Genomic DNA, 17,835 nt, shown 5'->3' with positions numbered 1-17,835 from the left:
TCTTTTTTTATTTGTTCCATATTTCACAAAAATAAAAAAAATGAAAGTAGAGGTATGCTGATGCCTATTTGGATTGAAATAATTTCTGCCAGGAGCTGCTTGCCTGACTCACAAGATTCCCAGGGGAACTGGAGTTGGATAGCTGCTTTCCTGCCCATTTCCCGATCAACTGCTAATGAAGCAGTTGAAAAGCACTACAAAAGCTGTGGAAAGTGCTACAGATTTTGTTTCTTCCCCAACTCTGCTGAATCAAAAAATTGAGTGGTGTTGGTGGCATAATACGGTGAATGTGGTTAGTGCCACTTGAACTGTATACTTGAAAATGGTTAAGATGGCAAATTTCATGTTATATGTATTTTACCAGAATTAAAAAAAAAAAAAAAAGAGAAAAAAATTGAGAAGTAGGAAATAGAAGGCAGGACCAGGCATCAGGCACGGATGAGGTGCCAAGCAGATATCCCAACACAATCTCAGTTTTGAATAAAATAACTTTCAAGATATTAACTTAAGGATGGAATATTACCAAAATAAGCTTGCAGATAGTGTCAATGGCAAGCCTCGGTACTTAGGTACCTAATAAGGACTTGGGGCAAGAACATCAGGATTGAAATGCTATGCAAAGATCTCTGACCAAAGGAAGAGGTTCCTATAGTTTCTATAGCGAAAGCTGTGCCGTAACATGAGAAGATTTTAGGGAATCTGTTCAGCTCAGCTGTTAAGATAGCTAAAGGGCTGTGAACACAGCTTGTTTTATTTTTATTTATTTATTTTTTTTTTTAGATTTTATTTATTTATTTGAGAGAGAGAGAATGAGAGAGAGCACATGAGAGGGGGTAGGGTCAGAGGGAGAAGCAGACTCCCCGCCGAGCAGGGAGCCCGATGCGGGACTTGATCCAGGCACTCCAGGATCATGACCTGAGCCGAAGGCAGTCGCTTAACCAACTGAGCCACCCAGGCGCCCAACACAGCTTGTTTTAAATCATACTTCAGGGGCGCCTGGGTGGCTCAGTCGTTAAGTGTCTGCCTCTGGCTCGGGCCATGATCCCAGGGTCCTGGGATCGAGCCCTGCATCAGGGAGTCTGCTTCTCCCTCTCCCACTCCCCCCGCTTGTGTTCCCTCTCTTGCTGTCTCTCTCTGTCAAATAAATAAATAAAATCTTAAAAAAAAAATAAACCATACTTCAAATATTATCAGTACCTGCTTATAAGAAGTGATTTATTATATAGCTATGTTCGGTAAAAAAGAGTTTTATTGTAAGGAAGCATGATTAACACATCTAGTTTTTCACAAAAGCCTATTTTCTAAGAGAAACAGGCTGTTGTTCTGTGCTGCCCAAGGAATGAAGTGCCATCATTGGGAGACACAGAGAATATTCTAGGGGGAACTTACTAGGCAGATTCGAAAGAATGCCTGAGCCTGCGTGGACACAGCCAGAGCGGAGAATGCAGCGTAGGCCTCCTTGACCCCTTGTTCTGTGTTCTTAGGGCTCAATGGGTGTGCACCCCGTAGCCCAGGTTGTGCAGTGCACAACCCCAGGGGGTATTATTCATGAGCTTGTGATAAGAATGGCGTTGCCTAGAGCTCAGCAACACAGTGGCCCCACCCATAGATATGTGACACTGAGCCAGGAACTACTCAAACGTCACAGGATAAACACCTTTCCTTCTCTAAGAACATTAATGATAGCAAAATGTAAGTAATACAAAACATTATGTTTATATTAAAATGAAGATGGCTATATTTTCTCTATATACAAGGGATTCAATCTAAAATTCATATCAGCTAAAATATTAGACTTCTAAGAAGCTTCATGTTTTCAGGGGGCCATGTGGGCTACATTCCCAAATCCCTGGTAACCAGCCCTTGCTGGTAGGGCTACATCTATGAAACAGGTATTTTTTCTCTGACATTTAGGGGAAAATAAACTCTCACTATAAATTAAAAATTGTTATCGATTTTCTTGCTTATCAGTATAACTAGAGTGAATCTGGGGATCCAAATTTTGGCACATGACTTTTGCAAAACAATAATCCGATCATAAAGAGCTGGAAAGGTTAAATGCTACAATTACTGTTCCTTTAGCAGCAATATTATGCCCACTATAAAAACTGATTCTAGTTAGATCCATAATACCAGCTTTTTGTATTTGGTTGAGTTCTGATGTTATTCATCTGGCATTGAAGCCAAATCAATTTGCATTGAAAATTATTTAAACTCACCTTGCTGTCTGGGCAAGAAAATTATTTGTAAATGACACCTCTTGAATTAAGAGTCTTTTAAACACAAACCAGATACAATAACATACAATGCAAAACTATACAACCCACAAGCTCACATTGTAGAATATAGTAGATGCAACCTACAAAATGATAGGTACACGCTGATAACATTTTTGTAAAAAATACACAAATATGGCATGCATACAAAAGTACTAAAAGGACATATACCCAAATGTTGAATGAAAGGTCATTTTCATTTTATTCTCTTTTGTGCTTTCCAGTATTTTCCAAATTCCCTGCAGTTAGCATTTTTACTTTGGTAATTAAAAAAAAAAAAAACAAAACCTTACAGTTAAGTGAATACAAGCCAGGTATTAGAAATAGTTTTGGATAGGAGAAAGTGAGGATGAAGATACCTGTGAATAAGACGTCTCCGCCATCTAAAGTTGCGTTTTCATCTTTCATCTCTACTAGATTGAGCTGAAGTTTTTCTAATGCTTCTTTCATCATGTCAACCTGGTGAAAATAAAATTATTCAGATTGACACCTCACCATTTTCTAACAACAAAACTAATCATCTAAAACTTCTGAACACTGATTCATGCTCTTACGTACACTAGTGCGCACACACACACACACACACACACCCTTGTGACTATATGAATATACGTAGTGTAGTTTGGACTTGCAATGACCACTTGTAAGAGAGTAAATTATCCATTAGAAATTGTCCATTATGTCTCTGTCTAGTCTATGCTAAAGTCAATATTATAGTCCCTTTTTCTGTTGGAGTCTGACTGGTTAGGACACTGTTGGAAGACTGGCTAGTTAGGGCATATGGGTCAAGAAAGGTGGAAAGCAGAACAAATCTTCCTATTCTTGCCAGAAAGTACAAGATTTAATTTTAAACCTTAAGTCAGTCAGTAAGTCAGTCATAATTGCATACATTGAGTAATATATGGAAGAAATATCAATGACAATAACCAGTTACTTGAAATCTCAGCCCACAGGACATTGTTTTCTGTTCAAATATTTTCTAAGATGTCAGAACATCTAAGGCTTCTCTGTAAGTCTGAACTGCTAATTAAATTTAACCTAGTCCCCTAGGGGTGATTAACAAATACCATAATTGCAATCACACCAAAGAATACTTGAAAAATGAATTTCAGGGGCTTTCTAGGATTGCAGGGTATAGTCTAAAGCACAGAGATATTCTGGGCTGAATTAGGGAATACTTCTAGTGAGGTTTATTTTTAATGCAAGAAAAAGATTTAAGGCATAACAAATGCCCTTTGAAATTCAGAGTTTAATTCAAATCCTTCCAGCAGCTCAACAATTTAAATATTTGTGAAGGTCTGTATAACCTCTGACATGGTGAAGACATACATTGAGCAAACATGAACAGGGGCGAAAGGAAAAACAAGAGATCACATGATACTGAGAAAAGGAGGTAGTTCTGCCTAACTACAGCATGCCCAGGACACATACAGAACTGTCAATGAAGAATTTAGGAGACACAACTACAGCAGAGTAACTTCTAAAGTAATAAAAATATGGAAATATTCTGACAACAAGCCCGACATTCATGCAGTCAAGAAAAAAAAGAGGATACAAATTAAAATAAATATATCATCTCATCCTTGTCCTGGAACATGTAAAAATTCCACAAACCAGAGTGACTCAGAACAATAAAAAATTATTTCCATGGACAAAATGGTCTTCATGTTGTAATAAATATATCTAGTGTTCTCTTTTAACAGCAGAATAGGTTTTTCTATGTAACAGGAAGGAGAATCATTACTGTTGCATAAAAAAAGAAACAAAATACCATTCACCATGGCTTGTTGGGCTACAGTGAACCCAAGAAAACACAACTGTTTCCTTCTGGCATCTGCCTCTGGGTCTATGGAAAATTCTCTGAGCTTGGAGAGAGATCTTTAGAATGCAGCTACTGTACCTTTTGTCTCTCTTATGATGCTACTGCTTCTACTGTAACTTAACATTTCAAAGATTACCAGGAATATAGCAATAACATGTATTTTGGTCTGAAAAATGTATATGTAACTTTGTTTGATTCTTGAGAGTTTCAAGAGGAACTTTATTCGATTCTCAGGAGTTCAAAGAGAACAGAAGTAGGGAGGCTAATATATACCAGTTTCAGAAACACTGTATTTCTTTAAAAGTCCTGTGTCTTTCAAATTAAAGTTTTAGAGGATAAAATGCTTGTGGCTTCTTAAAAGTTAAAACAGCTGCATCAATATGAAAAAACTGGCTTTTGCGCAAGGCCCGTTAATTATTTTTCTCCTTAAATATTCAGTCACATCTATATAAACAAAGTCATCAGGATAGGTCCATAACACAAACATTGATGATACCATATTACTTTCAGAGTTAAGGGTATGGACAAGTTTAAAAATTTGTTAAATGTCAAGTAAATAGTTCTGAGAATTGTAGAACCATATGGCATCAAATCGGCAATGTTAACTCCAGGGAAATTTCTGGAGAAGAAACAAGAGAGGCTGAACCCGGAGGCTGTCCACTGAGAACCACAAACTCTTGGCATAGTGGTTCCATGAAGCAGACAAACAGCTGCAAACAAGGCCCAGTATTGCCCTGACACACGGACCCGGAGCAAGTCAGTTATCCTGGCAGTTAGAACACTAAATATAACTATAGAAGTGGGAATTTTTGCAGGAAAAGATCCAAACCATGAGCCCTCAAAGAAACTGCCCATTCTGCGGTTACATAGCCATGGTTAATGTTGACTTAATTAACTTTCAAGAGGAAAAAAAAAAAAGACCAAACAACACACCCCCACCTTTCACTGAGACACTAATGTTGCAGAGTAGAACTTAGCATTACTCAGGGTGGGGAGAAACTGCCAGACAAACAGCATTAGTTCTAAAGGTTGAGTTGAATAGTCCACTTTAGCTCATGAAATTAGAAATAAAAGGGTAAATTAGAGAAACAACCTTAATTAATTTAAAACCTACTGATATTATTTTCATACTCTAAAGATTGGCAAGGCCTTTCTTCCTCCCCTTTGCACTCTGCATACACTTTGTCTCATTCCTTTACTTTGTACTCCCATTTCTTTTTGCCTCCTCTTTGCTCCTCCCACCCTTTGCTAAAGATTCCTTCCCTGACCACAGTGGGTTCAGACCACCTCTGCGGCTTCCAACCATCCAACCCACATGTCTTTCTCAAGAGCTGGTACTAGTTTTGAAGTCATTATCTTTTCCTTTTCTTCTTCCTTCCCTCCCCACCTCCTTTTCCTTCCTTCTTTTTTTTCCCCCTGGAGTACTATTGTCAAAAACTAGAGCTCTTGGGGCTACACAGGCAGAGGCACTGCCCTGGGAATATCTGCATAGTGTACTGTTATCCTCAAGGGCCTGGAATTTAAATCCCGCTCGGCTGCTTATTAACCAGTGACAGCTTGTTTAACTTTCTGGGCCTCAGTTTTCTCATCTTTAAAATGGGTGGTTAGTTATAGTAGTACCAACTTCCTTGGCTCCCCCTGATGATGAAATACATGTAAAGCACTTAGCACATTATTATTCTCAATAAATATTAGATAGGACTTCTATCATTTTGATGAATATCAGCTTATGTGGACCCAATGATAAATACTTGTGCTATGAAACTGATCCACAAAAGAAAGCTATTGCTTTTTCTTACATTTGGACAAGTTTCTTATGTTTTACCCCTATGACAGATCCCATCTGCTTTCCAGTGAATTAAAATTACAGTCTTTTCTGCAAAGCCAATGTAAAGTTAGAGCACATACATTGAAGACACATTGAAATTTAAACCATGCCAGTTTGATTTCCTGCCAGCTCCTGGAATCTGTCAGGCTATGTTGTAGATTCCTTGTATAATCTCTGCTTTAAAACAGCCCCCTGGACGTACTATGTAAGGTGGGAAGTGGGCCTGTCTGGTAAGATGTCCCACAGGACTCAAAGGAGCGTCAGCCAAGATGATACAGAATGATTACAGTTCCTGAAGATAGGACCACTCTAAAGGACTCAGTCTAAAGAATTCCCTCTCTTTTTCAATGCCTGGTCCCTTTTCCTATATTTTCTGTTCCTCTCTCTTCTCACCTTCTTTCACAGCCCTCATTTCTATTCCCTCATTTGTCCTTCATGTTTACATCATCACCCTGTCTTCTCATTTCACTCCTTTTGGGTTCTCACGGTGAATGGAAGAATTGAGGATTTGAACTATTAGGTATGTTACTTGGGATGAGTTACACTTTCTGAGCCTCGATTTCCTAATCCACAAATGGGATAGTGTTTTCTCTCTAACAGGGATTATGTAACAAATAAGCTAGTACATAGTGCCTGGTACATTGTACTCAAAACCAGTGGTTGCTGATGTTATTGTTTTGCCCTAAATTAACTCAGTGCTTGGTTTGGATTCTGGCTACCTTTCAAAAAGAAATAAAAGACAAAAATATACCATTTGATTCCAACTCTTCTTTTCTTCTTACAAAATTTCCCCCAAACACAAAATACTAGAATAAGTATAAAACCTTACACATTTTTATTGGGAAGTTATATTCATGGTAGCTTGCAAGAGCACTGTAATTAGTTCAATATTCTTTGCTTAGATGCCAACATTTTCCAGTTGACCCTGTCCAAAGTTGCCTTTGCTGCCTATTTTCAACTACGTCCACTTTGAATGTTTCACATCCTCACTATGGATGTCATGAATGTGCTCACAAGTGCTGATGAACAGTTTTGTGGTGTGGTTCCATTAAGAGTCTGCACCAACTTGTTTGCCAAGCTGCTTTCCTTTAGCTGCTTCTGCTCAGTGGGGTGCCAGATGTTATGACTACAGATGAGGACCTTGGCATCGGCTTGTCTGTGGCTGATATGTCTCTGTCCCCCACAGACCTGCCATGTGTTGGGAGCTGTGCTATCAACACTATCGCCACTAGGTTTTCAAAGCCCATTTCAATGTTCCAAGTCCCTTTATTACTCATCATATTATAAGAGCTTTGAAATTATACCGTCATCCTATTCATACTCCATCTAGCTCTTAAAAGCTGAATAGCAGCAACATGGCTTTGTTGGTCGTCAAATAGATTCATTTTCTCAATTTGTTGATTTTGTTTTTGCCTTTTAATGTTAATTATCTTGTAGATAATGCTGAGGAAGCCACTCAAGAAGCTGATGTGATGTCTATCACGTCAAGGCACAGCTGGCTTGAAACTTGTGGGTACATCAAAGTTACGCTGGGTTGTCCCTGGTCACACTCAAAAGTCCACATTTCATTGGTACCACTTCAATGTTCTTTGTTAATCAGCACATCTTTGATCCTGTGGCCACTTGGAATAGTGTACGTTTAGCTGATTTTATAACAATACTTAATGTCTCTATCATGCTTTTATATATCTTTTCTCCCTTAATCAACATTTCAGTTCAACAAACATTTAGTAGATGCCAATTTTTTAAAAAAAATTCAGGCTACAAATATTTAGAAAAACACAAAAGCACAGTCTCTGTTCCTGGGAAGATAGCAAGTCAGTGGGGCAGATATACTTTATGGATATATAGTGATAATAAAATGAAATACTTGTGATGGTAGTAAGGGTAAGCACTAGTATACCCATTTTACATATGAGTAAACTGAGGCTAGAGGAGGTTGACTGATTTGCTGAGTCAAGCCTCCTGAGCCCATGCTCATGCTCGTGTTCCTATTCACTGCACTGTGTGATTATGATTTTCCTGAAGTCTCATCACAAAGCAAAGCCCACATCAGAATTGAAGCTCATGCCTTCTGTTTTCCAACTCTGTACATTTAAGTCCACTTGGTATTACAAGATCCTTTTCCAGGTGACTCAGATTCCATGATCTCTTCATTTCAGAGATGAGTGACATTTTTATATACTAGGGCCTTAGGATGCTAAGGTATAGTATAATTAAAATGCTAAGTAATATGAACAGAACATATAAACCACATCAGGAATGCTCACCAATGACAGCCTGCATATGAATTACCCTCCTTCAACTTTGGGATGCCTGAGGTTTGTTCAGTGGTTTATTCCTTAACTTTACCGCATGTGCTAATTAGATTACTAAAACTAACCAGACCTACCAAAAAAAAAAAAAAAAAAAAAAAGATCAAGGAGAGGCTTAACATACTAAATGACACAGTCTTAAAAATTCCTAAGTAAAAGCATATTGGAATCCTCTTCTATTGTAAGGACAAAACTCTTAGGAGGAATTTAATTAGCAATGGTAACAGTAAACATTTATGTAGTCTTCCTATGTGCCAGACACTCTCTTAAGAACTCATATTTAACTAATCTAACCCTCATAATCCAATGAAACAGTACAAGCATTATTTCTGTTTTAGAGATGAGGAAGCTGAGGCACAATATGTGACTCGCGCAAGGTCTTACAGCAGCAGAGCTGAGATTTGAACTCCGAGAACTTTACTCTGCAGTTTGTGTTCTTTCCTATACAACTTGTCACTAACAACAAGATAATTTATATGTCTATTATGTCGTCAAATGAAAATAAATATTAGAAAAGATTGTGAGCGTCTATAATACTCTTAAAAACAGGTTATGTTCACTTTATTTGAACAAAAATGTATATTCAGACATTCTGGAGGAACGGGAGTTGGGGGGGGAGAGGCTATAAACTGTGGCAATGTGAACTTACATTTGGTTTCTAAAGATCCTAAATTTTGTTTTCCTAAGCATATACAAACTAATGAATTTTGGGAGCCACTACTTTATCCTTCCAATTTCTAGATCAGATTATGAGAAGGAGTTATTTGCAGAGAAATCTTCAGACAGTCAACAAATGTATCTTAATTACGGTTAAGATTATAAAAGCACATGGACATAAAGACACACACCAAACCATGTCACCATACACCAATTCAATCAATTGGGAAAGATTCTGAGAATCTACCACATTGGGAAGTATGGAGGAAGAATTCTAAGATGCTCAAGACTGCCACCACTTGATGCATACGCCATGGACAAATCTCTCCCTTTGGGTGTCGAAAGAACATATAAATGTGATGAGATATCACTCCTGTGATTAGGCATGTTTTATGCCACAAGTAAAGATATTTTGCAGATGCAGTTAAGTCTCTAATCAGTTGACTTGAGTTAATCAAAAGGGAAATTATCTTGGGTAGGCCTGACCTAATCAAGTGAGCCCTTAAAAAGAGATGGAAGAAGTCAGAGAGATGTTGTCCTATTAGTCTGGAAAAAAGCAAACAGCCATGGTGGGAACTGCCTATAGAGGGATGCCTACAGAGCATCCTCTAGGAACTGAGAGCAACTCCTAGTCAATAGCCAGCAAAAAAACAGGGACCTAATCCTATAACCACAAGGAACTGAATTCAGCCTATGACCTGAATGAGCTTGGAAGAAGGTCTAAGCTCCAGATCAGAACAGAGCCCAGCCAATAACCAGGCATGCCATGCCCGGACTTCCAATCTGCGAAAGCTGTGAGATAATAAGTAGGTGTTCTTTTAAGTTCTATGTTATGGTAAGTGGTTACACAGCAATAGAAAACTAATACAGAAAGCCCCAAATTTAAACATATTTTATTTTACAAATTTATTTATAAAGGCCTTTGCTCAGAAGCAAAATGTTGAGCTAAATGCTTATTTCCAAGTTGTTTGTTCAGAATATGGTGCAAAAGTTCTTAAGATGTTCCTAAGAAATTTCCAAGAAAACAATGTTTTACTTGAGTTTAAAGTCCCAGATCCACTAACTTCCTTAATCTATTATTTACTGAAATGTTGTACAGTTATATTTTAAAATACGGAAAACAAGTTGCAATACTGTTTTTTTTAGTTACAAATCTAATACACTGCTCATAGAAGTGAAAATGATAAAAGTATATACTTTTATATACTTGAGCCACCTCAATCCTATTCTCAGTTTCATTCCTTCAGTAAATATCAAGTGTCTGTTCTGAGCTCTTACCATGATAGACAGTGATCAGTGGTCATCAAAAAATAGGCATGACCCCTGCTATATAGTGCCTTTAGGGTAACAGATTCACCCAAGTCAACAAAAAGTTATACATTATGATAAGGACTATGCAAGAAAACAACAGTGTGCTTTGAGAACTAAGAAGGGTGTCAAGGGGGTCAAGGAAGGTCACTTTGAGGAAGTAACATTTAAATTAAGAAATAAAAATGTTAATAATGGTTATCTATTCCTGCTGGTGGGTCATCTGCAAGTCTTCCTTAGAAATAAAACAGGTTTCTGGATGATTCTCAGATCAGAAACAGCTCCCCTTAATACATGAAAAATCAATTAAGGGCTTACTGTGTTAGGAAAATGGTCAATAGAACTGGAAATTATTTATTACATTAAAATCTTCAAAAGTTATCAGACAGAGTCAAGTAAATGTCATTAATCCTGCAATTATTCTGGGAACTCATGATATTCACAATGGCCAACATGTATGAAAGTTTTATAACTACCTCATTCATTTTCCTTTTATTGAGCTTTAATAATAATAACTGTTGCATGAATAAGATCTCTGAAACATTTCCCACACACTGTTAAATATCCATTGCATTTTCCCCATTGATTTCTTAGATTTCTAAACTTATTAGTTTATCTCTAGTGATACGGATTTCTAAATGTATTAGTTTATCTCTAGTGACAAGTTCTAAAAATTAACCAGGATGTTTAGCATCTTGGTTTCCATATTTGTAAAATGAGGGGGTAGAGCTTAAAAAGGAAGTCATTTCCAGCTCTAGATTTCAAAGAGTTGTGGTTTCAAAATGGTTTTTGGCATTCATAAATGTGACTCTAACTGTAATTCTATTTCCCTCCAAGAGAGTTTACTGAAAACATCCCAGATGGTTATTCATGCGTAAAGTATTCTGATGTTTAATGAAATTCAGTCAGAAGCAAGAAGCTGAATATATGGATGGGAGGGGGAAGAGATGGCAAACCCAAAAGTAGATTAAAAAATCCGAGTAGGATTAAACCCTCAGAAACCAACAGAAGGATTCTGTTGTAGTGGGAGAAACTGTATCTAGAAAACAAGGTGTGTGAGTGTCAACACTAACTTATGATACTTTGTGTGTGTGTGTGTGTGTGTGTTTAGTGCTGCTAATTACCTGCCAACAGTGATAATAATTACACTATGTAGAGCATCAATAATTTTCTTATGAGAAAACAGCTATCAGGCCCTGCTTAGCTGCTAACCTCTGCATACTTTCTCATATCCACATGTAGTAGAGGAGACTTCATCAACTTTGGGTTCATCTCTCCACAGTTCCCAGGATCAATCACCATCTGAAAAAGGAGGGTCTAACAAGCTCCATGCCAATCCTCCTGAGACTCAGCATTAAGTCATTCTTTATGCTTTGTTCCACTTTAGACCATATACCTAGGTGTTACGTTGGTTCCTTTTCCTGGGAGTCCTGTTCTAGTAGCTTATCCCAATCTCTTCCTATGAGTAGGAGCCCTCTCTGTGCTCTCTCTAAAGATCTGAGCCTTTATCCTACAACCCTGCAACTACATGCAAGTGGGGCTTGTCATCTGTCTCCATCTCCTCAACATAGAATCAGTAACCCCCAGGGCTGAGGAATCTGCCTCTAACTACTTATAACTCTGGCCCTCTTTTACTATATTAATACTACAGACTTAATGTATCATCATTAATAACATGTAAAATTTATTAAGCTCTTCTAAGTGCTCAGCATTGTGCTAAGTGATTTTACATGGGTTACCTCATTTAATAATACCATATCCCTTCAGGTACCTCCTAGTCTGAATCAGTCATGGCAGTTCCATCCCTCTTACCAGGGATTGGCACAAATAACCTAATTTTGGCCACTGAGGGGAAGTCCATTGAGAGGTTCCTGGAGGTATAGAAAGAAATGTAATCCCACCTCTTCTTTTGAACATTGTCCTGTCTGGATATGGTAGCTGGAACTGATTCTGGTCTGAGAACACAACCATTATCAAGGATGACGGGGCAGAAAGATGGAAAGAACTGGGTCCTTGATGATACTGTTGAGCTGATGAATCAATCCTGGAATCCTGAAGTTCTTGGCATACGAGATTTTTCATTTCCTTAACCAATCTGAATTGAGTTTCTGTTAGTTGCAGCTAAAAGCAACTCATTTACTTATATAACAAAACTGAGAAGCAGTATCCAAAGAGTCCATAACAATAGACCACATTACTAAAACTCATTAAGTTCTGATGTAGAAACAACTATTAAATGGAGGCTTTTCTTTCTCTAGAAATATACCATGACTTGCCATTCAACAAATTAACACAATATGTAAGGTGTTATTTTAACTGATAATACCTGGTATCATGGCTGATAAGAATGTTGATCAAAGGCCCCTGGTGATACTAAAACCATCCTGTCTATAGAAAACAGATTGTAAATAATAATTTGTAAAGCCAAAAGGAAGTATTATATGTCTCAATTCTGTAGATAAAGCACAATTGTTACAGCTCCATATGTCAGAGTTGGAAGTTAATGTTCCAATACTCTCATCTCTGAACTAGTACTCAGATCTGGAGGACATGCCAATAGAAAGATCTGACAGAAATTCAGAAGGAAAACCAATGGGGCCAAAGTACCCAGGAGAGATAAAAACAGCTCAGAAGAAAACTGGGAAAGATCCCTCTCATTACCTAGAAATTTCTAGATATTCAAGGGTCCCTCCAGGAAACTGGACAGCTGCATGTAAATGAATGAAACTAGACTACTTTCTAACACCATACACAAAAATAAACTCAAAATGGATTAAAGACCTAAACATGAGATCTGAAACCATAAAAATCCTAGAAGATAACATAGCCAGTAATTTCTTTGACATCAGTCATAGTAACATTTTTCTAGATATGTCTCCTAAGGCAAGGGAAACAAAAGCAAAAACTATTGGTACTACACCAAAATAAAAAGCTTTTGCACATCAAAGGAAACCATTAATAAAACAAAAAGATAACCTACTGAATGGGAGAAGATATTTGCAAATGATATATCTCATAAGGGGTTAATATCCAAAATATATAAATAACTTATACAACTTAACACTAAAAAACCCAACAATTCAATTAAAAAATGGGCAAAGGAAACTGGTACAGCCACTCTGGAAAACAGTATGAGGTTCCTCAAAAAGTTAAAAATAGAACTCTAAGATCCAGTAAGCGCACTACTAGGTATTTACCCAAAGAATGCAAAAATACTAATTCAAAGGGATCCATGCAGCATTTTCTACGATAGCCAAATTATGGAAACAGCAAGTATCCACTGATTGATGAATGAATAAAGAAGATGTGGTGTGTGTGTGTGTGTGTGTGTGTGTGTGTATGTGTGTGTGTGTATAATAAAATATTACTTAGCCATAAAAAAGAATGAAATCTTGCCATTTGCAATGACATGATGGAGCTAGAGAGTATAATGTTAAGCAAAATAAGTCATTCAGAGAAAGACAAATTCCATACAATTTCACTCATATATGGAATTTAAGAAACAAAATAAATTAACAAAGGGGAAAAAAAAGAGAGAGAGAGGCCAACCAAGAAACAGACTCTTAACTATAGAGTACAAACTGATGGTTACCAGAGGGAAGGTGGGTTAAATAGGTGATGGGGATTAAGGAGTGCACTTGTGAGGGGCACTGGGTGATGTATTTCTAGGGCCTACAATAGTGCCAGGTGTGTTAAAGTGTTGAATCACTATATAGTACACTTGGAACTAATATTACACTGTATGTTAACTAACTGGAATTTAAGTAAAAACTTAAATTAAAAAAAAATAAATAAAAAATGGGCAGAGGATCTGAATAGATATTCTTCCAAAGAAGACATACAGATGGCTAACAGATGCATTAAAAGATGCTTAACATCACTCATCATCAGGGAAATGCAAGTCAAAATCACAATGAGATATCACCTCACACTTGTTAGAATGGCTAAAATCAAGAAGACAAGAAATAACAGTGTTGGTGAAGATGTGGAGAAAAAGGGACCTTGTGCACTGTTGGTGGGAATGCAAACTGATGCAGTTACTGTGGAAAATAAGATGTATGTTCCTCAAAAAATTAAAAATAGAACTTCCATATGATCCAATAATTTCACTATTGGGTATTTACCCAGGGAAAATTAAAACTTAACTCAAAAAGATACATGCACCCCTACGTTTACTGTAGGACTATTTACACTAGCCGAGGCATGGAAGCAGCCTAAGTGTCCATCAGTAGACTACTGGATAAGGAAAATGTGGTACACACACACACACACACACACACACACACACACACACACACACTGGAATATTACACAGCCATAAAAAAGGATGAGATTGTGCTCAGACAACATGGATGGACCCAGAGAGAATTGTGCTAAGTGAAATAAGTCAGACTGAAAAAGACAAATACCTATGATTCCACTCATAAATGGAATCTAAAAATATGAATTGAAAAAAAGCAGAATCAGAACTATAAATACAGAGAACAAACTGATGGTTGCAGACCAGAGGGGAATAGGGAATTGGGCAAAATGGGTGAAAGGAAGAGGGAAATATAGGCCTCCAGTTATGGAACAAGTAAATCACGGGAATAAAAAGCAGAGCGTAAGGAATATAGTCAGTGATATACTGTAACAGTGACGTAATGGGACAGATGGTAGCTATACTAGTGGTAAACATAGTATAATGTATAAACTTGTCAAATCACTAAGTGGTACACATGAAACCAATGCAACATTGTGTGTCAACTATACTTAAAAAACAAAAAAACAAACATAAAACAGACAAAAGTCTAGAGGCCCCTCCATAAAGATGTCACAACAAGACAGTTCCCAGGAAGAAGACTGAAAGTAACATTTAGCTTTCTAAATGAAAAACAAGGCAGGAGCTCTGCTGGTCTTGTCACTCTCCTGACAGATAATGTACTAATTCAAGTGGCCCATTTCCTTGTTGACAATAATGACACAATACATGTACTGAGTGTCTAAGAGCCACTGACATTCTGTCTGCAGAGAACAAGTAGAAATATGCTTTGTCACCAAATACCAAATAAAAATAAATGTCAGCTGCTAAATTTGCAAAATTTAGTATGTTAAAAACTAGGGAACTGACAAGGTTCTAAAATTTTAAAGTAATTTTCCCAGAAGTCAAAAGCATAAAAATTAGCAGCACACACCACCCAAAATAAGCAGCAGACATAGAACTTGAAGTGCTCATAATTTTCTGTAAATTCAGAGAAGCTGTATGCTGCCATTTATAAAGGCAAACAGGTGTAAAGTATAACAAATATTTTGTATGTCCAGTATACAATTAATACCTTGTAGACATTAAGCTGCCTTAAAAGCCTTCCAAGAGACCCCTGGGCGCACCCAATTGCAGGCTCTGGCTGGGTGAGATACGCCTTCTGTGCACTCCCATGTTTCCCAGGGCATTCTGCTAACAAAAGATCTGGCCACAACAGACTCTCCATATGCTTACTGAATGAATAGCTGAAAAATTCTGCACGTTACACAAAACTTCTAGAAATGTTATAATAAACTTATGCCTCACTTACAAATCTCTACTTTGTCTAGCCAAGGCATAGTTACAAGGTCGGGTGATCTCGTCCAGACAGCTCTTAACAGCATTTCAATGGTAAGCAGATTCATCTTTACTTCTAAAGACCTTCAAGGGAGAAAACTATCCTTGTCTATTTGTCACAATAATCATTAACTGCCAGTCTTATCTTTACCATCCTTAATAATTTCATTCATTTATCCAGTTATTCAATATCTATTCAACATTCTTTTTTTAATTTTATTTTATTATGTTATGTTAATCACCATACATTACGTCATTAGTTTTTGATGTAGTTAGTGTTCCATGATTCATTGTTTGCATATAACACCCAGTGCTCCATGCAGAACGTGCCCTCTTTAATACCCATCACCAGGTTAACCCATCCCCCTGCCCCCCCTCCCCTCTAGGACCCTCAGTTTGTTTCTCAGAGTCCACAGTCTTTCGTGGTTCGTCTATTCAACATTCTTAACACACCTGGCACTACTGTGGGCCCTAGAAATACATCAGTGAAGAGAGAAGATCCTCGTGTATATTCTTGTGGGGAAATGGAGAGATAGACAGTAAATAATAGAAAAATATTAGGTAGTAGTAGGTACCATATAGAGAGTTAATTCAGGGGATGTGACATACAGGCATACCTCATTTTATGGTACTTTATTGCGCTTCGCATCTACTCCATTTTTTTTTTTAAATAAATTGAAGGCTTGTATCAACTCTGCATTAAGCAAGGTTATTAATGCCATTTTACCAATAGCATGTGTTCATTTTGTGTCTCAGGGTCACATTTTTGTAATTCCTGCAATACTTCAAACTTTTTCATTCTTTGTTATGGTGATCTGTGATCAGTGATCTTTGATGTCACTACTCTAACTGTTTTGGGGAGCCACGAACCACACTATATAAGATGACAAACTTAATCGATAAATGCTGTATGTATTCTGACTGTTCCACTGACCAGCTGTTTACCCATCTTTCCCCCTCTCCTCAGGCATCCCTACTTTCTGAGACACAATATTGAAATTAGACCAATTAATAACCCTACAAGGGCCTCTAAGTGTTCAAGTGAATGGCAGAGCCTCACTTTAAATCAAAAGCCAGAAATGATTAAGCTCAGTGAAGAAGGCATGTCAAAAGCCAAGTTAGGCAGAAAGCTAGGCATTTTGCACCAAACTGCTAAGTTGTAAACGCAAAGAAAAAGTTCTTGAAGGAAATTAAAAGTGTTACTCCAGTGAACACAAATATGAAAAGAAAGCAGAACAGCTTTATTGCTGATATGGAGAAAGTGTTAGTGGCCTGGAAAGAAGACCAAACCAGCCACTACATTCCCTTAAGCCAAAGCCTAATTCAGAGCAAGGCCCTAGCTCTCTTCAATTCTATGAAGGCTGAGAGGGGTGAGGAAGCTGCAGAAGAAAATTTTGAAGCAGCAGATGTTGGTTCATGAAGTTTAAGGAAAGAGGCCATCTCTAAAACATAGTAGTGCAAGGTGAAGCAGCAAGTGCTGATGGAGAAGCTGCAGCAAGTTCTCCAGAAGACCTAGCTATGAGAATTAATGAAGGTGGCTACACTAAACAACAGATTTTTCAATGTAGATTCAACAGCCTTCTACTTGAAGAAGATGCTATCTAGGACTTTCTTAGCTAGAGAGGATTAGTCAATGCCTGGCTTCAAAGCTTCAAAGGACAGCCAGACTCTGTTGTTAGGGGCTAATGCAGTACCCCCTTAAAACCATCATTTTAAGTCAAAGCCAATGCTTATGCACCATTCTGAAAATCCTAGGGTTCTTAAGAATTATGATAAATCTATTAATGCTTTATTAATGTAACAATAAAACCTGGATGAGGGCATATCTGTTTAACACAAGGTTTACTGATTATTTTAAGCCCACTATTGAGACCTACAGCTCAGAAAAAAAGATTCCTTTAAAAAATTATTGCTTATGGACAATGCACCTGGTCATCCAAGAGCTCTAATGGAGGAGATGGACAATGAGATTAATATTGTTTACATGCCTGCTAATACATCCACTCTGTAGCCCATGGACCTACACGTAACTTTGACTTTCAGGTCTTATT

At 37.5% G+C, this 17,835-nt stretch overlaps 1 protein-coding gene across 3 annotated transcripts in view; it reads right to left on the bottom strand.

Annotated features, from left to right (window-relative positions):
• DDAH1 (dimethylarginine dimethylaminohydrolase 1) overlaps positions 1-17,835 on the bottom strand; it is a 131,809-nt gene that overhangs the window by 36,714 nt on the left and 77,260 nt on the right. For all 3 annotated transcript variants that reach the window (XM_036064707.2, XM_078072809.1, XM_078072808.1), the window contains exon 2: positions 2,636-2,735. In XM_036064707.2, coding sequence (XP_035920600.2) covers positions 2,636-2,735 — 100 coding nt within the window. The remainder of the gene's footprint in view (positions 1-2,635; positions 2,736-17,835) is intronic.

This window comes from Halichoerus grypus, chromosome 5 (assembly GCF_964656455.1).
Source record: "Halichoerus grypus chromosome 5, mHalGry1.hap1.1, whole genome shotgun sequence".
NCBI classification, from domain to species: Eukaryota; Metazoa; Chordata; class Mammalia; order Carnivora; family Phocidae; genus Halichoerus; species Halichoerus grypus.
The sequence above is the reverse complement of the archived record's forward strand: the minus strand, read 5'-3'. Positions and strand labels throughout refer to the sequence as shown.